Source organism: Pterocles gutturalis, unplaced genomic scaffold, assembly GCF_000699245.1.
Source record: "Pterocles gutturalis isolate BGI_N339 unplaced genomic scaffold, ASM69924v1 scaffold46206, whole genome shotgun sequence".
In the NCBI taxonomy this organism is placed as follows: Eukaryota; Metazoa; Chordata; class Aves; order Pterocliformes; family Pteroclidae; genus Pterocles; species Pterocles gutturalis.
Window position 1 is genome coordinate 19,819 of NW_010107161.1, and position 25,544 is coordinate 45,362.

Genomic DNA, 25,544 nt, shown 5'->3' on the forward strand with positions numbered 1-25,544 from the left:
GCCTTTCCCCCCTCATGTACGAGAGATGGGAGGTCAACTGACACTGGTGTGAGCTAAAGTGAAAATTAAGCATGTTGCTCCTGCAGGGATACGGCACCCATCTTCTATTTTAGTGGTGCATGAAGTAATTCAATCTGCTTTAGACTGTGTTCAGCTCAGCTACTGAACGGGAGACTGTATTTTAAAAGCCTTGCTAATAAAAAGTATACTTACGTATTGTGTGCATCTCCTTCCTGTGAGCAGTGTGAACAAAAATAATACATGCTACAGAAAAGCAATCCTAGCAAACCCTCAAACTAACTCTGTTACACAGAAAAATGCAAGAAACAAGACCTGAAGGTAAGTTTCTGCTTAGATTTATATTTAGGTGAAGAGCAGCATTTTCTCAAAAATGTGGGTATGCTTGCAGATTGTGGTTTGAGGCAGATGACAGAAACCTCAGCTGTCACGTCTGTGTTACTGAACTTTTTTTAACCTTCTACAGAAAATCAACACCACCCAAATTCTCTCAGAAAACTGGTGAACTGAATGTTGAAGCCACAGGACACAAGCCCCACAGAATGAAAATGGCGCATGCAGCAAAAGTTCTCAACTGCAGAATGCAAAGTTATTTGCCCTTCCTCGTGCTCACAGCTTTTGCTTTACCAGTAAAACTGTCTTTACCTCAACCCTTAAGTTTTCCCACCAGAATATTTTTGTAACTTTTTCTGAGTTTATACGTGTGTGTTTAGTTTAACTGTAGGCTGTTCAAACAAATATTAATGATTTTAAGACATAACAGGGCAAAAATCACTGAATTTTACAATCTAAACACGTTTCAAATCTGCCATCACACAAAACTGGTGGCTGGCTACAAGTAAGTTGATGTCACCAACTTCAAAAAAAGGAGGAAGCTTGACCTTACCAATATTAAATTCTTTTTGTTTACTCAGATACAAATTTAAAGTTCAGTCTAACTTATTTGTGAAGTCTCCAAAAACCTCCACCTCAAGACAAAATTGACAATATAAAAAAAAAAAAAATCTATTTAACAAAGCCTTTCTGATAAGAAAAAAGCCCAATGTTAACTTTTTTTTTTTTTCCCCCACAAAAATAGTACAGGCAAGCAAACATTAGAAATAAACAGCCTAAAATGAAATCCCAAGTTTCTATAGTATTTTACTGGGCATTATCCTGAAACAAATAATGTTAAGGTCTTGAAAATGTGCAATCTTCAAGCAGTGAAAGAAACTCTTCTTTTTCTTTAATAAAAGGAAGACTTAAAAACAAGTCTTAGAATAACAGGTAGCTCAAATGGTCATACATACATATATATTACACACTATAACCAGCAAACCTAAGGAACAGAAAGATTTTACTCGAGAATCACTGTTAAATTCAGGTCACAGTTTATCTTCTCCTTTTCACATTGGGATCGTATCTGCAACAAAAAACAAAATTTGTCACAAATAAGTAAAACTCAATGATATTCAAAGTTAACAATGTGATGTAAATAGCTTTATTATATATCCATATCAAGTGATTGGTCAGTGTTCAGTCCCCTCCCTGACTGCACTTCTGTAACTATAGCTGCTACAATTTGACTGAAGAATGCATAAACTAGAACCTGTGCACGAACTAGAGATAACCTTTATTAAACTTTACACGGACTTCCTAGCTACTTTAAATCTGATGCATGAACAAGCTTCTCCAAGCCTTTAATGTCCCAGCATTAAGTTCCTCACTAAATAAAATAAAATAAAAAGAGGGAAAGGGATACTGTATGTTCACAGCAACGTACATTTGGCCACAATTCATTAAGACAAAACCCTTCTGCTCCTTCCTGCTCCCACATAAAGCAGTTCCTTGCCCCGCCTTCCTCTTTACATAGCTTCCAATTGATATTTAGTAATTTATATCTACTTTCTGGATATCACAGAACCATAGTATCATAGAATGGTTTGGGTTGGAAGAGACCTTAAAGATCATCCAGTTGCACCCCCTGCCATGGGCAGGGACACCCTCCACTAGCCCAGGTTGCTCAAAGCCTCATCCAGCCTGGCCTTGAACACCTCCAGGGATGGGACATCTACAGCTTCTCTGGGCAACCTGTTCCAGTGCCTCACCACTCTCACAGTGAAAAATGTCTTCCTAATATCTAATCTAAATCTGCCCTCTTTCAGCTTAAAACCATTACCCCTCATCCTATCGCTATACTCCCTGATAAAGAGTCCCTCCCCACCTCTCCTGTAGCCCCCTTTAAGTACTGGAAGGCTGCTAGAAGGTCTCCCTGGAGCCTTCTCCACGCTGAATAACTCCAACCCTCTCTCTCTAAATAGTTACCTGATTTACTGTAACATGCTTATAGTTCTCCTCTGCTTGACACTGCTATCCCTTGGCCTTCTCTTCCTCCCTATTTTCAGTTCATCTCCCAAAATCCCATGTCACTTCTTTGAAATTCTGATGTGTTTTGTATTCACACATGAATAACTTATGGACACAACTGAATGATCAGGCAGTTTTACTTCCACTAATTCTGTTCTCATTCATCAAGACTTTTTTGCTTAGACAGGAAAATGTGACAGCTTGTGAGCCAAATTGCATCACCACATAACTCGAAAGGTATTAGAAGTCACTGCTGTTGCTATACAACTCAGACTTCTGGCAAAAATGTAATATGTACCCTTTGAAAGAAATGCTCTATTATTAACTGCCAATTAACAGCACAAGCTGTTAATGCAGTATGATTTTCTGACTGGCTCTTACACATGTTGATATGTGGTATTATGTTTCTTTGTTAGTGATTTGGACAAAAATATCCTTCTTCACCATACACATTTTTCTACATAAATGCACTATTTTTAGTGTTAGTCAATGACAGGTGAGAAGTCAAACAGTGCTTGCTTGTTTCTTCACGTAAAAACTAAGGAAATGAAATCTTTGATAAACAAAATGTGATCCTTATATTAAATCTCAAAGCATTTATCTGAATTTATTGCTATGGCTTCATAACAAATGGGTTCCAACATTTAAGTAAGTCCTGGACATCAAATCCTATTTTGGGGAGTAGGAGGTGGGTGGAAAGGAGAGGGAGGAGAGATAAGCAGATAGGAGAAGGGGACGATACATGAGGGAAACCAACAGCTTTAACCCTGTCTGTGACTGTCTATAGAGATACTGACACGGACAGTCATGAACATCTTTTTATGTAATCTCCCAAACCGCTTCTCTAGACATTTTCCATGTTAAATGAAGCCTAGATGATGTTTTGCAAACAGAAAGTAATTAAACATTATCTGAGAAAGGAAACTGTGCAGTGCCTGTGGCCTGAAATGGAAAGAGGGCTACAGAGATTCCACTACTGTGCGTGAATGCACAAAGAAACAAAAGACCTTTCTGGGAACAGGGGGTGAAGGATACAAAGGGCTATTACTGGACATAATCCCCTGGTCTGTTGTCTTAGCAGATGGTATGATATGCCTTCCCTTTCTCCTCTGTCTCCATATGTATTCAGCAACGGTTGAGGCCATAGCTTTTCTTCCTAGCTCATCTCTACCTTGGACTACTGCGTGACTTTCTAATGACATCTTTAAACGTAATTTTCATGGGAAATTGCAGCTGTTCACATCAGCATTATGCCAAGTGATTTTACTCAGGATTAAGGACAAAATTAGAAGTAGGTTACAAACTGCTCAACATCAAATTGTGTGTTTTAATATTTTTGACTGTGGAAACTTCAGTAAGTACAACTATCCTAAATAAACTGGACTTGAGGTAAAAACTTTTCTAAACATGAATGTATGTGAATTATCAAAGTTTCCACTGTTGTGTTTTGAAAGGCTAAAATTAATCAAGATATTTTGAACCAGTTAATATTCCAGCACAGCAATCATGCTGCACCGTGTTTTTACAAATGTCTTCATAACTGGCATATATTTAAAGGCTGTATTGCAGATGTAAAAAATGGATTAAGTGGCAAACTTGGCTTAGAACTTTTTTAAATTAGAAAGTGGCTATAAATCATTAAATTAGGATGACAGTTGAGAGTAACTGGACAGAAAATCAATGAATAGGATGATTCTTTCAAAAGAGAGATTAGGGAAAGCAGTAGACAACGGAAGTGAGGATTATTAAAAGAAAACTGCTGAAACAGACTGTATTTTAGAGGCAGATGTAATGAGTTATGGCAAAAAGCAGTGGCAAACAGCCAAGGTGAATCTGGACCCACCAAAGTAACCTCTTAAACTCCTGTGACATAAGCACTGATTAAGACAGAATTAATGACTCTACTGCACCGTCAGGAGCATAGAATGACCAGTGCAAAAATGACTCCGTTCAGACTGAAAACTGGAAAGATGGGAAGGCATTCAGGGAGTTTCTTAGAAGTAAAAAAAGGTAGGAGCTCTTTCATCATGAATGGGTTTGAAAGCAGCTTAAGGGAGTTCAGATTACTGACTTAATTGTAAGGTCAAAACCCTTCACTAGGCTCTAGCAAACACTAATGGCAGAAAACCTGACCCCAGAATCTCTTCTAGCCTTTGTGAACAACTAAACTGGTGCATATGAGACAGAAAATAGCAACACTTTTGTTTCAGAATGTTCTTATTAGAAAATTGTAGCAAGCTGTAATTAAATTGAAAGTTTAAGGCATAAAAAAAACTGAGATAAATTGATGAGTCATTTGGGGTATATTCCATACGTGGGAATACATGGAATTTTCAAAAGAATAGTCAAAGAAGTCTTTTGTAAAAGAGGAATTTGTCCAAAAACCACCTATTTTTGAAGTACAGACATAAAACTCTTACCTAAAGAGATCATCAGCAAGAGATTCTTCTCTTGCATGTCGGTCCTGTTCCTGAAAAATACGTTTATTCAATATTTGATGTTAAGGGTGAAGCTAATGAACAATACAGAAGAACAATACATCCCTGCACTAGCACAGTTTCTCCTGCAGAAATAAGCTTTCTCTAAGTACTCCATTCAGGGCATACTCACATTAGGTAATATATTTCACTGCTCAAGCTTGGCTACTGCTACCAACTACTGGAATGAATTAGTATGTGCAAGATACCAATTTTTGTCAGAAATATGTTTTTTCATTTTTAAGCATCATTGTAGAAAGAGGCGCATTTTCATCTGATTGTTGGTGTGGAATGGGAATTTTAATTAGCATACCCAGGGACATAAAAAAAAATAAAGACATGATCAAAAAACGTTGATGTAACAGGATCTTGATCAGACTGGAAACTGAATATGATTCATCAGCAAGTATCTTTAAAGAAACTACTGAAAAATAAAAGCGCTAAAGAATGGCTACGATAAAATGTAATTTTTTTTTCAACATTTACATACAAAGGAAGATTTTTCTAACAGAAACATACTGAATTTATTCTTACTATATCTCTTCAGTCTACTGCAACAGAATTTTACACAGGTATTTTCTGTTTTGTTCAAGAGTAGAATATTAATTGTACTGTATAACAATTTGAACACAGATTACCATATAGAAATTCTTCCTAGCTCCCAGTCACATTTTTAGATGTCACAAGTTTCTATAATGCTTCTTTGGCTTATTGAAAAAAAAAATAATTCTCTTTATTCTCTTTTAGGTTATTGATTTTGTTTAAATCAGTTTTTCCAATTCTATGACTGTTGCATGTAAAATGAATTCAAATAATCAGCAAAAAAAATGAGCCTTACCATCGACCTCTGAATTCCAATAACCTTCCTAATGGGTATATTCCTATAAGCATGTGTGGACAGCTAATTGGCTGAGGTTTTATTTCAAAAATAAAATTCTGAAGTATTTCAGAAAAGACCACAGGTTGGCATGACCACTTACATGAACCAAGTCTTGGTTTGCTCATCTTTGAGAAAGAATTCCTTACCTCCATTTCATGCCTTAACCAGTCTTCTAGCTCTGAATTCTTTTTAGCATGGTGAGCAATCAAATCTGATCCTCCAATTATGTATGGAAGTTGTCCTGCCCCTGGATAAGTTACCTGTCAGACAATAAATTCTTATAATTACAATACAACGCAAGCACACTGCAAGTAAAAGGTCTGTTTCAGCAAATCTAGTAAGTCTATTCAGGTATCACAGAAGAAAGTCAGTCTGTCTTTCTTTGAATAACATTTATCAGAGATCATATTTAGAAGAACCTGAAGTGAAAAAAAGCATTTACAGAAAGCTATTAACTCCCTCCTTTTACCAAAGGAAACAATAAAAATAGTTGAGAAATTACATATGCTAAATAAATCTGATAGTACATTACATGAGGTTTGAAAACATTATAAGCAGAGTTTTACTGACAGATTCAATTTTATCATCAGAATGCATAAGCATCTAGTACAAAACTGTGGAAAAGAAAATACTATCAGAAGTTTAAAATGTCATCTAAAAATGAGAGCACACACCCAGAAAGCTGGAAGCTGCACTATGTGACTCACATTCTCTACATATTTTTTTACTGAAAGGCATTTCTAGTAATTTTACACCTTTTTTTAAAGTTATTTTTTAATATGAGTTGAACTGGTATTTTTTATATCAAACATTAAGAATCTTCTTGAAATTATTCTCAGGACGCAAACAAGCAATAATCTTACTTTTGTAAGATACTAGATTTAGTACTATTTAGAAACCCAAGATTTATTAGATAAAATCCAAGATTCTGAATCAGCATATGCTTTATGTGTAGATCTTTGGAAAAGTTAGAGTGCTAGCTTTTGCAGGTACAACCAGAAGTTACGGTAGGCATCACTTAATGACTTATTCCAAGTAACAGCTTGGAACAGAGTACAAGTATCTAAATAATCCAGCATGAGGTAAGCCTTTGTCAGCCTAGTACTTCCTCAGTCAATTAGCAAAATATTTATTAACAGTATAATATAGTATTTAAATTGTTTCTTTCTGCAGTTTATTAATTAAAAAAAAAAATCTTTCATAACATATTTCTGTAGTCTTAAGGCAATACTTTTCAGTATTTTTAAACAGTGCCATCTTGTGACCATTTCAAATACACACTAACCTTTTTGAATGTTTTGAAATTTTTCTTTCCCCTGTAGCTGGTATTTCCAGTAAGCTGACTGTTCTGTCTTGGATGGCTGACAACCAACGATCTAAACTCAGTCAACAGAAGTCTGCTAGGAAGATTGCTGGAGTCATCTTGAAGTTTGTTGTGGTTCTTATGCCAGAAGAAAAAGGAAGGAACACTTCAAGTGTATAAACAGACACACAGTGTATCTAACAGTACAAACTTTAGAGAAAGAAATTATCCTGGAGCACAGCTGAGGCAACAGTTACAAAAAGGCAAGGGGAAGCAGCAGCAGTGCTAGAAGCCAAGAAGATGGATGTACTTTTCAGCCTCCTTATATACTAACAATAGAGTAGGGAGCTCAGTAAATTTATTTCTCTCACATTTACATCTGTTGAAAAGATAAGATCATTAAGAACTGCAGTAATAATAATGAAGACAGTATACCTCATTTCACTAGGATTTTACTTCAAGATAAAACTTCAATAAATAATAATTGTTGGTTTGGTTTTTTTTTTTCAGTTTAGCTAGTATCCAAGAATTATTTATCTCCTCCCATCCACTTTGTTTCTTACCTGAACTAATTTAATCATTACTCTAATGGAAACTCCAGCTAACTCCAAGGAAGACAAAGTTTACTATCTTCAGCTCAATTCTAGCCTATAGATTTACCATTTAGGGCAACTTCAGGGCTGTAAACTGTATCTGATCAATGAAGCAACTCTTTCTTGTACATGAGAACGCTCATATGTCAGCAAGTTTGCACGCACACTCTGCTGCCTGGGGCTAGACCTATGTGGATTAAAAAGGAAGTCTAAGTGCAGGACAAGTCCACAAGTGACATTAAACTACCTTCATGGACAGCTCCAGCCCAGATACACTACAGCTGTTTCATAGCAATGTATAAACTAGAAGCCCCTTAATCTGAGCGGACCCCGCACTTTGGTATACATGCACAGCACTCCCTCTTCTTCAACTGTTTTCTGTACGTACGCAAAAAGGTTTTATCCTGCCCTTTGTTGACTGGCTACACTCTCCTTTATCTTTTCAGAATTCTTCCATTTCAGTTTCATTTAGCCTTGTCTCCTTTTCTTCTGCCTCACTGCCACTCCCAGCAATTCTCCCCTCCTTCCTTCATTCATCTCACCTATAACCAAGTTAGCACACTATTTACAGTTAATCAGTGTATGCTACATCTGTTTTCTCAGTGGTCCATCTCTTCCATTCCAGTTGTGATCTCCTTAGAGCAGACAAGGAGATTATGTTCTTGTGTAGTCTTTAAGCAGCATCCTAACAAAAGCATCAGTACAAGTATTAACCACATTGAAGCGTTAGTACGATTACATTAGGTTTCTGTAGTCTCAGTCATCTTGGGTATCCCTCCAAATGGCATTACAAAAGCATGCAGATGAACTACAGTTCGCTCTGTCTTTTCACAGCCAATAAGCTGGGCTGTACTATTTGAATTTACATACAATTATTTTAAGGAGTACAATCTTCAGAACCTCCTTTACTCTGAAATAGGATCCACAAATACTACGTACTTAAAAGCAAAATTTTGATGCATTTTCTTAAAGCTTCTCAAAGTTTACTGTTCAAACTTACAATTAACTGGTTTCTTACCAAGACTGGTGACTCTCGCTTTATCTCACTTTTCATTTCCGAAGTTAGAACTGATCCAAGTTCCTCTTCCTTCTATTTGATTAAAAATTATTTAAAATGTAATACTGAAATTATATACAAATTTAATTACATAAAATTGTTTTCTGCTCTTTACAGTACAACAAGCATTTTAAAATCAATATGAATTGTTAGACTGAAAAAACTGCATTGTACTTTCAAATTTTTACGATTTTATGTACAGAGTAACAACTGTTGGGGTTTTTTTTCTATTAAAAAAATCACTATTATTTTCTCACATCTTTTTTTTCTTATACCACTAGAAAGTTCTGTCCATGTGCACAATCTTCAAAGTCCTGCCACGTTCTGGAAGATACTGCAAAAGCTTTTGAATATAAAAAGTAGTATTTTCAATGTCATATGTTAAGTGTATGTATGTACAGAAAGGACATTTCATTACTAGGATAGGAAAGTATTCTGCAGGTTGCTTTCCTCCTATAGTTTAATTTATGAAACTCAAATCTGGTTTTATTTTCAGTAGCTGAAAAAAATCAGATCATCTTTATGCAACCTGTAGATTTTGAGTCAATTACTGACATCCTCTATCTTGCCAGACACACAAGGTGCATCTATACTTAAAGAAAATAGATAATGTAAATATGCTCGTGGAGCTTTATCATTAAATCTCCTTCCTATTCCACTGGAAATATAATTTATGTGAATAAAATAGGTCATTATTAAACTACTAGAAGACTTTTTGTCAGCAAAAATCTTTAAGTGTGCATCTGATAAAATAACAATTTAGTTACACAGAAGAATTTGTTTTTCCTTCATGATCCTGAAAAGAAGTTTGACTAGAAAAACTTCCTAGGCTGTAACAAAATCCAAAAAACTATTCCATGTAGCCATTTTAGTCTCTCAGTCTGGTCAGACCCGAAGAAAGTACCTCCCCTCTGACAATATAAAGAACAAGAAACAAAAGATTCCCTACAATTGTATGACTTGTCTTTTAAAATTTGCCTGTCAGTTACACAGACAAAAAAAAAAGCATTATAACAAAGTTCAAAATTCACACTTGTCAGAAGGAAGCTCCAGTAAAATATCAAGAGAAGAGTGTTAAGCTGGTCTGAGCTTAGGATGCACAGACAATTACTAATTCTCATCTGATCCAAGGTATCCTGCAAATTGCAGTTACTCAATCATACATTCAAACCTTATTATTACAGCATTTAAACACTGTCTATGCTGTATAAAACTTACTATCTGGTCAGTTCTTTATATATTTTTAAAGAAACAAAAATTCACCTTGTTCCTTCTCTCTTATTCCCTCTGCATTGTTAATAGTCTACTTTGCTAGTGCTCTCAACATTGCTTTCCTCTACAAACCAGCTTTTGCTTTTTTTTAAAATGAAATGGCTACTGGTATCTCAAAATCCACTGTTTTAATTTATCTTAGTAAAATGCCTTATTCTCAAAAACAAAACATGAGAAATAATCAAGAAAAGTAATCACAAGCTGTGCTTTGGTTTTGGTTTTTTTTTGTTTCTTTGGCTGAGGTTTTTTTGTTTTGTTTTAAGATTTGTGATCAATTTCCTCCTAGAGGAATTTTAATAATCTTTCACATGACATCTAGAGATTACAACTTGAAAAATGCTGGACACTACTGTGATATTCAACAGAAGAGGTCGACTAAATGTTTCTTCAGAAAATTCATTACATAAAGATAATATAATTGAGTACTATTTTAGTACAAATACCACCATTATAATTAACACAACAACATAAAATATTATAAATTTTTCTTGGACCAGGGATATATTCTGCTGTTCTACCTACAATACTTCAAGCAAAAAGAGAGGAAAACTTTCAGAATACAAGCAGCTTTCAACTCACAAAGAAACAATGTCCTGAGAAATGAAAAAACATTTAGATAGGTGTAACACTGCAGGGTTCACAAGTAACAAAACAGATCATGTCAATTTTCAGTTCAGAGTGACTTGAGAGGTTTAAGCAAGCAAACTTTACGTAGCCACTTTCTGTATGCAGGCAGACTCATCCTTAAAGGAGCTATTGTATCCTTCTAATACGGCTGTAGATTTCAAGATTAGGCACATAGAAGAATATAACTTACCAATATTTTATTCTCCTCTCTTGGCTTTACATTTACTTCTGGAATCCTGCTTCCTTTGGCTTCCAAACATCTTTTTTTTTGTGTATTTCCTTGAGCTTTCCGGTCATGATCTGCCATTTGATCTTCCCAGTCTAGGTCTTTGCTTCCAAATACAATTTCTAGTGCCTCTGCATCTTCAGATACATCGTCTAACTCCTTTCTTTTCTTTGGTGCATGCTTTTCACTAGAAGTAGTTTTAGTGTCTGTTTTATCACTTCCTAGTTTGCCACTTTCCCTCACAAGCTTTATACCTGTGTCTTCCAATGCAAAATCTGGGTTTCGGTCCAGGATGCTATTTTCCTTTTGATGCTGTTCTGCTTCACTGTTCCACACTGCTGAAGCCGTGGGTTTAGTGCATTTGGCACCAGATGATGACCCTTCCTCCAGTCTTGCTAGTTTGGGTACAGATGTTTCTTCTCCTTGTTCAGCTCTTTCCAGAAAGGAATTACAAAAGAAATAAATTACAAAAGCATTTTTGAATACGAATAGCTGCATCTGCAACATAACAGCTTCATGAGGTTTTAGTGACTACATTGTGAAATTTGAACATAAGTACCCTTGAGGAAAAGGTTGCTATTCTAGGAAGCTGATCTAAAAATTACCTTTTTAAGTACGTTTTGAATTAAATGTACATTCCTTGAGTTAAAATTATTTTCCAGAAACAGCACCAACATAACAATAAGGGAAGTAACATCAGGAACATTTCTACATACCTTTTTCTTGCTACCTGGAAGTAATCTGTAATTGAATTAGACTGGTGACGTGAAGCACATTCCCTAGGTTTACCAGCTTCTGAAATATTAGATGGTGAGACGAGATGACTTTTTTGACTAAACCCAGATGTTCTGTTCATTCTAGATACTGATGTTGCTGCATTTACGCTGCTACTTATGCTAGGGTTTTTCTTCACGGCAGTTATATCCTGGAAAGCCGTTTTCCCTCTTTTATCCATCTGGGGAGTATTCTCTATCTCCATACTGCATTAGAGAGAAAAAATATGAAGTGAACACACAAGAAGCTACCACAGAGATACACTGTAGAATACCACTTTTTAAAAAACCTGTACCTGTACTTTGAACATACTTACAAACAACGTAGGTGTGCTAAAAACAAACTGTAAAATCTGTTTCGATAAATATATTTTTCTAATTGTGAAAATGCCTTGAAAATTTGTAATAGTTAAGACAGTCAAATCAGGTATGCAGTATCTACATTTGTATCTGAAAGAGTCATGTAAGTCCTTTGTGATGTTTTCTGTCATCTACCACTGAAAAGCAGAAATTATCTCACTGCAGACAAATGAAAACAATTTAGTGCCACTGTATATCTTTGTCCACAGCAACGATACAGTTCCTCTGCCACAAAAGCTTGCTTTATTTGCAAATATTAGCTTACAAATTATTTCCATGAATACTTTACCATGTCTGCTCTTCTATTTCTGTATCAACTACATATAGTGTGCTGTTATCTGCGGCAGTCGGCATTACGGTTTCATCTACAGCCAAACTCTGAGAAATGGCTCGCCCCACAACAGCTGATGCAGAAGTACTTTTAGTTACAGCTGCAAGACCCAATAAAAGAGAAGAATTAAAAGGTTAATACCAAATCTGTGTTTCTTTGCATGTGTTATCACTCATCAGAAACCGATCAGGCGAGATTTTTGTAAAATGGTCTTAAAACAATTTTAATCACAAAATTAAACAGGTTTACTGATTAAAAAAAACCTGAAAGAAACAGTTCTAAAGGACCATATTCAGGGATTCAGTTTTAGTTAAATATTCCACCGAATTAAGTAATGGAATTTTGCTTAAATAAAAATGAACCATAATGGGAAATCATATATTAATATGGACATAATGTGACTAATAAATCATGCAATATGTATTTTATGTAAAACTGTCAAGAGTACGAAATTCCTTACATTTACTGCTTTATGATGATCTCTAACATGTGACTATTACACCTGCATCTCATTCTGATTGAGCCTATGATGACAGAATTATCCTTTCAGATAACCCATTTTTTATACATTCATTCATTTTTTCCTACCACTGTCACCTACAAAGGAATAACCAACAGACACACCTAGGTCTCCTCCTTGAGCAACGACATCTTATATACATTGCTATTTGTTATTCTGAGAAAGATCAGAGGAAGAAGTCTTGTTTACAATCCCTTTGATTTGCAACACATACATGCAAGTTTTTTATAACTCCCAAACAATAACATTCTTTTGCTTTTAGCAAATAAACTGTAAACACAGCTACCTTTAAAAGCCTGATACACAGTCCATCTACACAATTCAATCAGATAACTCTTTTTTTAGCCATTTGAATCACTCTGGAAACAAGAATACACATTTCTGAGTTAATTTCTGCAGGGTCAGTATCTTTAAATTTAATCCGAGGATTAATTTATTTTGTATTGCTTTCTAAACTACCTGGATAGACAAGAGATCATATCCAAGCTATTTATTCAAGAATACCAGTCAACGAAAATATTTTTCAGAGCTGGGCCAGTACTGCACGTATATCTTTCTCTCTTCAAAATACATTTTAAAATAACTAATATTCCTATATGTAAAGACAAATTTATGGGGTTTGATTTTTAAAAAACTGTAGTATTTGCTACCTGATACAACACTTCGCAGAACACAACAGAACCTAAAATTATACATATAACTCTGACAATTTTATAGAAACAAAATACAGACTAAAAATTTTAGAAGAGGTGTGAAAAGAGAATTAAACAAATGAAAACTCTGTGTCTCAAAATTTTTATTACTACTATATTAAAAAATACAGGCTAAGTTTGAAGTCGAGACTTGGAATGTCCGCCTGCCAAACTCTTACTTTAGCAAATGTGGCAAACACGTCTCATTGTTTTTACTTCTTACATCAAGATTATGTCTTGTTTTGAACTGGGTGGGGGTCTGGTTTTGAACTGGGTGGGGGGCAGTTCAATTTTCCTAAAGCAATTTCTTTTTTGTGCCAAAAGGAAGCGCAAGCCTTTACAAATTAATTCCATTCTTATTCTCTCAATTTCTAACATTCATCTCTTACCCACCTATTACCTCAGTCTTTTCATAAAAGATAGAATAGCATGGAATTCAAACTACCACATACATACTAATTCAGTGACCACAAAGAATGTGAACGTCAGAAGACTGCTTTAAAGTACCTTTCCTTTAAAGATCAATGTACTATGTGTCTGCTTTTTACGCTAATTTTAGATCTGCTACTTTTTTGTTTACATCCAAGAGTCATATAATTTTCATTGCAGTTTATTGCAAGACCATTAAAAAACCAGTTACCTCTTCAGATTTGTATACTTCATACAGTGTCATTCTATTTTAGTGGTCTTGCAAAACAAAACAAGAGAACTTGAACATTAGCAGTTGATGCTCCTGTACAAAAAGAAATACTGCCTCTTTAATGCTGTTAACTTATTACTACTCTTCTCCCAATTACCTTTGTTACCAGGCTGCTTTTGAGGGTTGCAGTATTTTTCAGTAGACATGAAGATAACTGCCAGTCCAATCTCTGCCTCAGAAATAGCCCTGAGATCCTTGCTGTTAATATACAAATAAAATAAAGAAAAAAAAAAAAAGTGTTTCTCAATAAAATAAATCATTCAAAGATGACTAGGCGAATGGGGACAGATACGGCAAAGTACAAAACGTTCCATTCCTCCTTTCAAAAAACATCAGTCTACACTACAATTTTTGACAACACAGTAAGTCAGCTCAATTTTCCATCATTATACCTCTGTCCCGTATGTCTGAACTTCCAACATTTCCTGCTGCTGTAGCCACTGCTGAGTCCCAGTAATCTGGCCAATGCATCTCTCCCTACATGATTTCTAGGCATTTAACCAGCTGTGCTCTACCTCTGATTCAAAAATGTGTGTGAATGGAAAAATGACTTTAAAGACTGGAGCACTTCTCACAAGTTAGGCACCCACACACCTCTTCTGTACTACAGCCATGAGAACAGCTTGAGGACAGTTTTCTCTATTTAGCAGGAAAATTCAGGGTAACTAGGTTTATGAATTAGGTTAAAGGTTAGGATTTTGTCTTTCACTGTTTTAATAAAGTGGCATCATGAAAATCCTAACATCTCTAAAATATGCAATCTGCCTCTCAAGAAAAACCTACCACCAAAACAAAATCTGATTTTCATTAAACAGAAGCTGCTCTTCAGAAACACTGCATGCAAATAAGTAGATAACAATGAACCACATGACCTCCAGGTGCCATGTCATCTGTTTTCCATGAAATAAATACATTATTTTATTTATTTAAAAAATTATAGATTATCTATTTTGCATTCTTAGACTATATTACTTTTGAACTTTTTTAAACTGTAGAAGAAAAAACACTTGTTATCTGTAATTTCAAAGCAGCTTCATTATAAGGAGTTTTTGTAGAATTGGATTCCCCCCCCAAAAAAAAAAAAAAAAAAAAAGCAAGCAAACCACAACTTGATCAAATTGTCACAGAACTGCCAAGTCTTTTCTTTCCTGCTTCAACAAATTTTAGTTACTATACTAAATACTTTAAGCAATGAAGAAAATGCCCTCTTTATAAGCATCCTACTGCTTAAATACGTATGTAAACACCATGACTAAATTTCTGCAGAAATTCTGAAATTACCCTACCACTGCACAAGAGAACAATGCTGCACCTTTGCAAGAGAGACAGAATGGAATTAGTCCAATTTCCCACGGAGTCAGATCCTGAGATCTGAGAGTTTGTCAGCCCCACATCAACAACACAAACTCCAGGAGAAACTAGTAAAGATGTGTCTTCTCTTCCTTCCGTCATCAGCTTTGCTTCACCTCCTCCAAGAACAACTGCTGGACCCAGCTTCTTGTGCTGAAAAGAGAATGTAAACAAACAAACAAACAATCTTATAATACAAATCAGTTTAGAAGAATCAGCATAATAAACTATCAACATAACGTTTATAACTGACGCACTAATGCAGATGTGATGTGTTCTGTTTCTCCCTGTGTTTCATCTTGCTTAGGCCATTGTGTTATAAGAATATAAATATACAGAAATCCTTTTCTGATGAACTCGGAATGTGTTCACAGAGAACAGAATCTGTGTTTAGCTACCCCTGCAACATTTTTGCAATGTAAAGCCCCATTACCTGCTTGTCAGTTAGAAATACAAAAGTTTTTCCACTGAATATTTTTCTCCTTTCATGATGCTCAGACAAATCCAGTTTTTCAGTGCCAATGGAAGGCTCATCAACCAGAGGATAAAAGCTGAAAGAACAGAAAATTAAAGTTACAAAATTTAGATGCACCTGTCAGTACTGACTCATAGCCCTTTCTATTTCAGAGTAAAACTCTGAAATGAAAATACTGCATTGCTCTGTTAAAATTATTTATACAAATATTTTTTCAAGAGATTGTTAAGAAGAAACAAAGCCTCTAATTTCTCAACATCTAAGCTAAGACCAAGACCTTCCACTTCAGTAACTAAGACGACAACACTTTTAGGAATGTATTCAACCTATCCACTTTAAGCATCTGCTGTACACATATCCACATTCTCCACTAACAACACTGACAAATGAGACTGCAATCTCATTCTGCACTTACTCTAGCTAACAGTAAAACTCAAACAAAATTAGTCATCTGGCTTCCTCTACCCTCTAGGTGGGGACAGCCACCCCTCTTTCTCCTCTATTGGACAGAAGAACTGTGTGCCACCATACTAGATGACAGCCTACTAATATGACAGAAGATAAGTCCCCTTTTCTTCCTGGTGGGGTAGAGAACTCAACTAACTCATCTTGCAGGTTCTCAATTGTTTTGTCCAATAAAGAAAGAGTGACCAGGAGTACAGCTGGAGAAGTGAAATTCTACCCTGAAGCTCTCATCTTTGTCATGGCCTGTGATCACCGCTCCAGTTAATGATGGCATGCCCGCATCATAGAAAGCCTCTAGAGTTCAGACAAGCACCTAACTGATAATTTCAGGATAGCATTTGCAGGATCTTTGAGACACATATTCACTACTACAGCAGTTCCAACAGAGCAAGGTGCAAGCACATGCTAGAAAGAGAAACTATAGGTTGATTTTAACCATGCTACACTACATCTGTACTCAAACAGCAGCTTCTGTACTTAACTCTGGCTGATCATAGAACTACTTATCTTTATTCTGACTACTGATTACATATCCTTCTCATACTACTATGCAGGAAAAAAGAAGATGCTGAAACACAGTCCCAAAATAGAGTTTAACAGCACAATAAATTACATATATACAAGTACACGTACATTTGGATATGTTTTTATTTTTTCTAATTTATGCAAAGATTAGCAGATTCTAAGCAAGAAATATGCCCCATGAAATGCTGAAATTTTTAAGTTTCTGAAAAAAATGCAACATCTGTAAACATATAAACATTCTTCAGACACTGAATATTCACATACACGTAGCTGAACACAAGAATAAGCATGTACATTTTCTACTGCATCCAAATACGTAATTCAATAGGCTAAAATGTACTACATAATTATAGTTAGTTTAAAATAATATTTTGTTCTTCTGTGTTCTTCACAATCAGTTCCTGATGCTTTACGTACACTATGGAAATCAACCAGCCTGAAAACACCAGGTTTTGAAAAATGAGTATTTGATAAATTTCAGCAACCTGTTCAAGTCTGTTTACAAAAATATTGTTGCATTGAAATTGAAATAGATATAACAGTCTACTAATTGTAAGAAACCTGGCAAGTCAGATTTTAGTTATCAGGCCAGAAGACTTCTGATACCAAGTCCCACAGAGACAGTTATTAACCTAAGATAAATATAGAGGACAAAGTCATCTTCAAAGACCAAACAATGAGTATAAAGGGAGAAACAACAGTTTCCATTACTTTGGAACTGGACTATCGTTTCTCTATAAATACATTTCAAACCTCTGGTTTTTAATTTCAGCAGATTATGTCCTACTCAAAGAAACCTTTGATTTTCCTTCGAACCTCTTAACCAATGCTGATCTAAGCTCAAAAGGCAACACAGGATTCTGAAGTATGTCTTGTACTCTCTCCCAATAAGCTTTGAACAGTAACACCATCATCCAGAAGAGACTTTCCACAGTCTTGAATCTTTCAATAAATAGATTTTAATTCTTGATGAGCTTCTGTTAAAGGCTCAGTTACCTTCCTGCCTTTTCAAAGCCCTGCACTATTTACATTGGACTGCTGTAATAAAACCTGTTATTTCATACAGGGCTGTACTTATGCAGCCATCAGTGAAAACTTCAGTTACTGTTCTTCCTTGTATGAGTAATCAGAGATCACCAGAGGACTGGGATAACATACTTCACCATAAAAAGCCTCAAGTAAGAAGCCCCACATTCATTTGCAAACTGCAGGTTTGCAATTCTGTGAAGTCTTGGTATAAACAAAAAGTTCTACTTCTTTCCAACTCTGAGATTGTATATCCCTAAGATTTTTTTGGGAATCAGATCTACAGTAGAAATCAAGATTTAACTAACAGTGTCACCCTGTATTACCATATCAATATACCTTTCTTAAATATTTAATATCCAAACCAGTATTAGTATCTTGTGGATGTACCAGTTCAGGTGAGCTCTAGCTGACTGATGCACAATCCAGAGACACCCCATGAAAGTTGCAAGTATTTTTGCAAATTGAATGCAATCAGCTGCTAATTAAATTTTCAATATCTTCCCACAAGCTACATCTTAAAAATATCACCTGTTTAAAATACTGTAATTATTTTAAATATAGATCTGCATATTGCACCAGCTGTCTCATTTGGTTTGATGCAGAACGCTCTCTTTGAAAGCTACACAATGGATGTACTGCTAGTGTCACTAGCTTTTAGTCAGCTCAATCCCTCTGAAGGTCTTAATAGTTAGCAAAAATATTTAGTAAAGGGAAACATATCCATCTAGTTCTATTTTAGGGAGCACTTAACTTATTTTAGGGAGCTCAATTGTACTGTCACTTCTATATTAAAGGAATGGACAACAGGCATCCTTCTTTCAAGAGCTCAAGCCACTGTTTGTTTGTTACTGTAACAGACAGTAACAGCAGCCTTACAGCTAGGTAACATTAAACCAAGCAAATTTCAGATTGCACAACCAATTGCTAGCTTTGGATGGCTTGTACTACCTGTACTAAAAAAAAAAAAAAATCTGACAGAAAACCTTAAGTCCAATGCTTCAGAGAGCACTCTAAATAGTTTGTTCAGTTTTCTCACATCCTTCTAAAACAAAGTAGAAGGAAAAGTTACAGTTCATGAAGATTCCCCCTTTCTTCTGAAACTGAAGACCAAATGAGCTTTAAACCACTTACAGATGATTGATTTGACATATTACATAAACCCTTGCAAATGTAAAACAGGATCTAGAAACTAAAGAGCATTTGCTACCAAATGCACCAGATTGACACCTGTATATCTAACAAGGTACTGTCACATTCTGTGAAATACATTTTACCATGTACTAAGTGTAGCTTATTGTGAATCCTCTGCAGCTTTGCTTCCATTACCACATGTGCACCACTGAGGTTTGTTTACCTGCCCTTTTCCCCGCTACCCCCATTCCTCCAACTATTCTACCAATGGCTATCATCAGACCCACTAAAGAAAATAAATTAAATTGCTGTGTCCCAACACAGATGTATTATATCCATACATGCGTAAAACCAACAGTGACTTCTATTTTTCTTCACCACTTATTTCCCCCAACTCAAAGGTCTGGTGTCCAGCATCCACCTGGTTAAAAAAATACATCCAGAAAAATCATAATGTCTTGAATACATTTAATGTCATTTCAAAAATTTTCCTCCCTGTTAACTGATATTAAAAGTTGAAAGTTATTTTTCAAATGCCAAGTAATCTTATGATTTCCATTCACTATGTATTTCATTTCACAGTATCTTGCAAAGCATGCAAAGAATAGAAGCGATAAAAAAACACGCACTCATGTAGTTTACCTTTTAAAAAGAAATGTCGGAAATTTCTCATTGGCATAAATCATGTGTTCATACAAAAAAAAAAACCAAAAAAAAAAAACCCAAACAACCCACAACCAAACAAAACACAACTGTCTTCCTTTTCAAGGTAAAAATAGTAGCAATACAGGCTTGGATTAAATTCTCACATACAATAATGGGATTATTTGACACTTTTCTACATAGACAAAATAACCGAAGGGGCTATTCTGCAGTACCGATTTATTCGAAATTAAGAATTCCCTTTTCAAGTTAATTTAACCGTGAAAACAGCGAGTATTTTATTCTCATATAGTGAAGACCAATGCACGTCTCACCTCACCTCCTAACAGACAATTAAAAGCCCCTGCTATTTCAGGGAATTCAATGGGCAGGCTAACTCTGTTTTGACCCAAGTTTACTGTAAACTCAGTAACTAACTACATAGCTTGATATAATTTATTTTATAAAAATGCAATTTTCTTTATTTTAATATATGGACTCCCAAAAGAATTTAAATGTTACTTCAAACATATCAACAAAACAAGTTCCTGTTTAGAGCTAGTAACATCTGTAAGCATATAGTCAATTCTAAGAGCTCATTTTATAACTGTAGGGATAAGAGCAAGAAAATTGCCTGAATGTGTGCCATATCAAGCATTCGTCCAAAAATAAATTTACTGTAAATCAAATATTCAGTCAAATATAATCAGATAAATGTGCAGTTATTTGACAATCCAACTCCCATAAATTTAATTCTGTGACACTGAAAACATGATACTTACCTCTCATGATTTGGCAACTGTTGCCTAGACTGAATAGCTTTGATTAATTCAATAAAAAACTCCGGTTTTATAATTGGTCGACCACAAATCAAAGCACATATAGTCTGAAAAGACAGAAAATATATTTACTGTATGGAAAAAGTTCAGCGAGGATATGGTTCAACTGACATTAGCTTTTTAAGATCTTAGATGTGGAAAACGTCACACAAACAAACAGAACAGTACTGAATTTTGATACTGAAAAACAGGATACATTTGCTTCTAACAGCTCAGCTTTTAATTGCTGTCTCAACCAAAGTTAAGAAGTTAAGAAAATGTACAACACAACAAATCAGTAACAGTATTCAAAATTGGCTTTTTTCATTTTCTTTCCCTCCAACTTCCCATTAACATACACCTCCTTCTAAAATCAGAAGAGTTGATTTTCATAGCTTTGTAGAGGAAAATCTTGAGCAGGTCTAGAATTTAATTTGCATTTGTGGGAAAACTGCAAAGCAATGCCATCAATATGCAAAAGCTTAACATACCTTCACAGTCACTTTTACTGATACCATTACAAGGTGAGTGCACTCTTTTGTCCATTCATTCACTACAAGGCCTCCAAGCTTCTGGATGGCTTGATTTAAAGCAGTTTTCTGAGCTACATCTAAACACGAGGAGCAGACAACCAAAGGTTCATACTCTATTCTGCAAAGAATAAGAGAAAGAGAATTGCTTTAGTTATTTCAGCCAATCATTATGATGAACAGACCTGACTTTACTGTCATGTTTATGTCTCCAGGAAATCTGACAGGGAAAAAAAAACCAAACCAAACCAAAACAACCCCCAAAACAACCCACACAATCAAACAACAAAAAAAAAAACCACTGCACCGTACTCCTACCTAGACCAAAGACTGTGCTTTAAAAATTCCTGAAGTAAATACTGACTTCTAGTCAGAAAAATTAACAACATTTTAACTTGATGTCTGAAATATTTCTAAGGACTTTTGGATCTTTCACAGACATAAACATTAGTGCTTCAAGAATACTGCAACGTCAGGAAATATCAGAAAAAATTGTGTGTGTGCTTCCAAAGACAAAAGTATGCTCAACAGAACAGTCCACAAACAGATTAGTATTTAAAAATTGTGTCATAGAATGCAAGTTCAAGTAACTTTTTCTTAACATTGCCCTTGACCATAAGCCTATTTATATTTGTAGATCTTCCCTATGGAATTATAGCATAACAAATTCCATTATTTGATTTGGTTTAGTCTACAAAGAAGAAAGAAATTTAAATAATCTTTCTGATACAACAGTCATGGTGCATCTGGTCTCATAGCATGATTCCTGTACCACATTTCAGGTACATTCATCTCAAATATCAAAAAAAATTTATTGTAATAAGTGGAGTAGAATGCCATTTTTTCTATCAAATAATACCAGCAGCAGTGACAAAACTGAGGAAAATTTTAAGGAGCAAAGCCAACTTATGGGTGCTTTATTGTTGATTTTGAAGGTCATTGGAATTTGTTCTATTTATCTGACACTCTACTTCAAGGAGTGCTTCATATACTCAAAGAAATAACACAGGCTACCACATTAAATTTGAAAAATTAGCAAGTTGGGTTCACTAAAGAGAATGGAGACATACATCACAGCAACAAGCATTCAATGGTCACGGCTGCACAAAGCATCCCCCAGCTATATCAGTGCTTTTCCTGTTACGTTATCAACAGCTAGCAAGGACTCAGACAAGCTCTCTGCCTTCTCTGAACTTTCCTCCCTTCTTTAGAACCATTTACATTTTACAATTTTGTTTTTTACCTAAGACAGCCTGAAAACACTCACTGTACGTGATACATCTTCTAAAATGCCAGCATTTTACTATGAACAATTTTCATCTCTTAGTGTTAAAATAAATTATATTTTAAAAATATGTAATGGAAAATCATTACAGAAGCAGGTGTGGAACTGGAACCCAGGCAAAATACTACTCGTCAACTTTGCTTTCTAAAAATTCATCATTGCTGTATCACTTCCCAAGTTGTATGATGTGCTAAAATACTCTTTCAAAAACTGCGGTTTTCTACTTGATGTTTTATAATCACAGCACTTACCTAAACTTGCTCTCAAAGACCCCAAAGTTGATTCTGTCACCAGACTGCAAAGGCACCGAAGTGCCATTGAGTTTTGATCCATTAACAAAGGTACCATACTTCGATGTATCTGTTACTGTTAACACAGGGACTGAGAGAGACTGGCTCTGAAAAAAAAACATAAATAAGCCATTACAGTTTATCAGAATGAGATAGTCTTATCAGAAACAGGTTAGTACTGTTATAGATCAAAGCAGCAGATAAATAAGAAAAAGCCCACAAAATACCATCCTGAATAAAAACTTTGGACAATGAGGCTAGCTATGTGTAATTATTAATTTTCTGGCTTTCACTGTGAAGGAATGAGAGAAAACATACCTATTTCTAGCTTCAGAACTTCTGTGCTTCTTACACTCAGTCTTTTTGAAGGCTGTGCAAGGCAATCATTCACTGGTCTAAAGCTTCCCCTAGTGCAATTTAGCAAGGCTCTGAGATTTATTATTACCTACCATTCAGCCCTGGCATAAATGCCCAAGTCACTTTCTCTCACTTCCTTCCACAAGCACCGCTAGTCTCCCACAAGCTGCAGGGCATGGTGACACCAGCATTTCTTTGAGAAGTGGTTAGACACTGTCATATTTCCCAAATGGTTCATAAGGCAATGAGAACAGTCAGCTTGCTTTTATGAAATTTTGCCATGTATTTGCACTATTTGCAGTATTAAAAAAAATACACTGTTTGCAGTATTAAAAGGATAAATAAATTTTACGTATTTCATTTCACACTCTATATATGGTTGCATTGCAAAATTGCTGCTAACTGGCTTAAAAATGTCCTTAAAGATTGCAACACGCAAGTTACAGTAAATTGCTGTTTGATAATTCTCTTTGTGAGATTTTTATTTTCAGTCTTCTAAGCAACTACAGAATTAATGACGTGGAATGAAACAAGAACTAAGCCTGCAGTAAGACAACTGAAGCACTTTCCAGAACCATGACCTAAAACTTATCTATGTAATGAAATTTAACTCCATAGTTTTCCTGCTATGATTTTTTTAATACAAATTCCTAGTGAACCTCCACCCTGGGATAAAAGGGAGCTTGGACCAGAATTACACCACTCAATTTCTCAACACAGGCAAGAAATTGAGAGGAAAAAAAAAAAAGTCAAGGTTAAGAAAAGAGAGGTGATCAATGGTTCTATTCCAAGCACAGAACACCAGTGAGATCAAAATGAGAGTATGTATGGTCACGGCAGAGTGAATTATCCACATTGCATTGATAATGCAGTAAAATGTTGGCTACTTACCAGGGTTGTTTCAGGATGACGTACTGTCAGAACTGCATGACTTCGACTGATGGACTGATCATCCTGAATTAAAATTGAACAGTTTTTGCGTCCAACAACATACTCTGTACCACTTAAAAGCCGGTATGGCTCTCCTGAAAATAAACAAGAGACAGAAAAATTTACAAATTTACCAATACCAATTTACAAAAAACTCCAAAACACTTAAAGCACTTGGGAAACGGTCACAAGTTTGTAGTATATCTGCAACTCAACTTTGTCATGCATTATTTATTAGGCTGATTAGAATTATGCATCTAGTTTATAGACAAAATCTCTTTCTTCCCCTCTCCCTTGCTTTGTCCATTATAAAAGGATAAATTTTACGATAACTTAACCAGTTACAAGTGTGGCAGCAGAATTTTTTCAACGACAATATATTTTTACTAATACTTTGCTTCTTAACTTTTCTCTTCTATTACTTCTTGAAGATTAAGCATTACATATAGAAGGGAAAAAAAATATTATGATGTAAGATAGCTTTTCCAAAACACAAGTTTTAAGGGTACATAATTTGAGGGTACATAGTTTATTTACATAACTTATTAAGAGGTTCAGCGGAAATGTCCTCCTAGTGAATGTGGGAAGATCTGCAATGTAAATCAAACTGATACGTAGTAAGTTCTGTCTCTGACCTATGCTTCAGTTTCTTCTTACTATCTGTCATCTAGACCACACGGTGACTTTTCAGTGAATGGCTTGACTACATCCAAAAGGTGCATGTTACCTACTGGTCAAGAGAACCAGAAATCTTTATTGACAAAAATGAATTTAGAATTTAGTCTGTAATTATTAATTCATTCATTAATTCAAACCTGGGCAAATAAACTTCCCAAGTATGAACTGCACAGAAACGATCATCGATGACACCAGCATTTTGGCTCTTGCTCAAGAGTTTCCCACGCAGTAAGAGAAAATTCATTTCAATAGGATTGGGTACTGTTGCTGCTAGGAGATATACCAAACATCCAAAATTCACTCCCAATGAATTAGGAAATAAAGAGCAGGTGCAGTTGTGACAGGACTGCTTGTTATACAGTAAAAAAAACCCATTGAAGTCAGGAAGAAATTTGTATATCACATGATACCTATTATCAAAGTTCTCAATGTATCAAAGCTCCTATGGCCAAGGAAACTGATGAAGAAAGGTACAGCAGCAATAGTTTAAAAACGCTGCATCCACAAAACAACATGATGTCTTAAGTTCAACACTTGGTTCTTGAAACACCAATGTAACATTTAGACATCTTTTCCGAAAGGAGAGCCTCCCGAGGCTGAGTTCTGCCTCAGAGATCAGCTCCTGAGGGGTTTTAGAGGAGTGCTCTGCGACCTGCTTCGCTGCCTGCAGCAGCACCTCAGGACAGCGCACAAGGGCTGGCGAAGGGAACAGCCCTATTGAGTTCAGGAGGAGCTGTGCTCTGCAGTGCTCAGGGGAAAAACGGAGGCTCTGCCGGGAACGAGCGCCCAAGGCGACGAGGACTCCTGGCGACACTTCTCCGCACCGGAGCACGGCAGCTTTGCCCGGGGAGCACGGACAAGCAA

At 35.6% G+C, this 25,544-nt stretch overlaps 1 protein-coding gene across 1 annotated transcript; it reads right to left on the reverse strand.

Annotated features, from left to right (window-relative positions):
- Positions 1-1,389: 1,389 nt before the first annotated feature.
- NBN (nibrin) lies at positions 1,390-24,097 on the reverse strand (the record flags this gene model as incomplete). Its single annotated transcript, XM_010088001.1, has 16 exons — positions 1,390-1,420; positions 4,785-4,834; positions 5,868-5,981; positions 7,007-7,162; positions 8,618-8,707; positions 10,764-11,053; positions 11,096-11,238; positions 11,516-11,779; positions 12,222-12,363; positions 14,273-14,373; positions 15,488-15,678; positions 15,959-16,076; positions 20,575-20,678; positions 21,102-21,261; positions 22,677-22,822; positions 23,964-24,097. Coding segments are annotated over 16 exons (2,234 nt in total), but the record flags the coding sequence as incomplete, so codon positions are not given.
- Between the last annotated feature and the right edge of the window lie 1,447 nt (positions 24,098-25,544).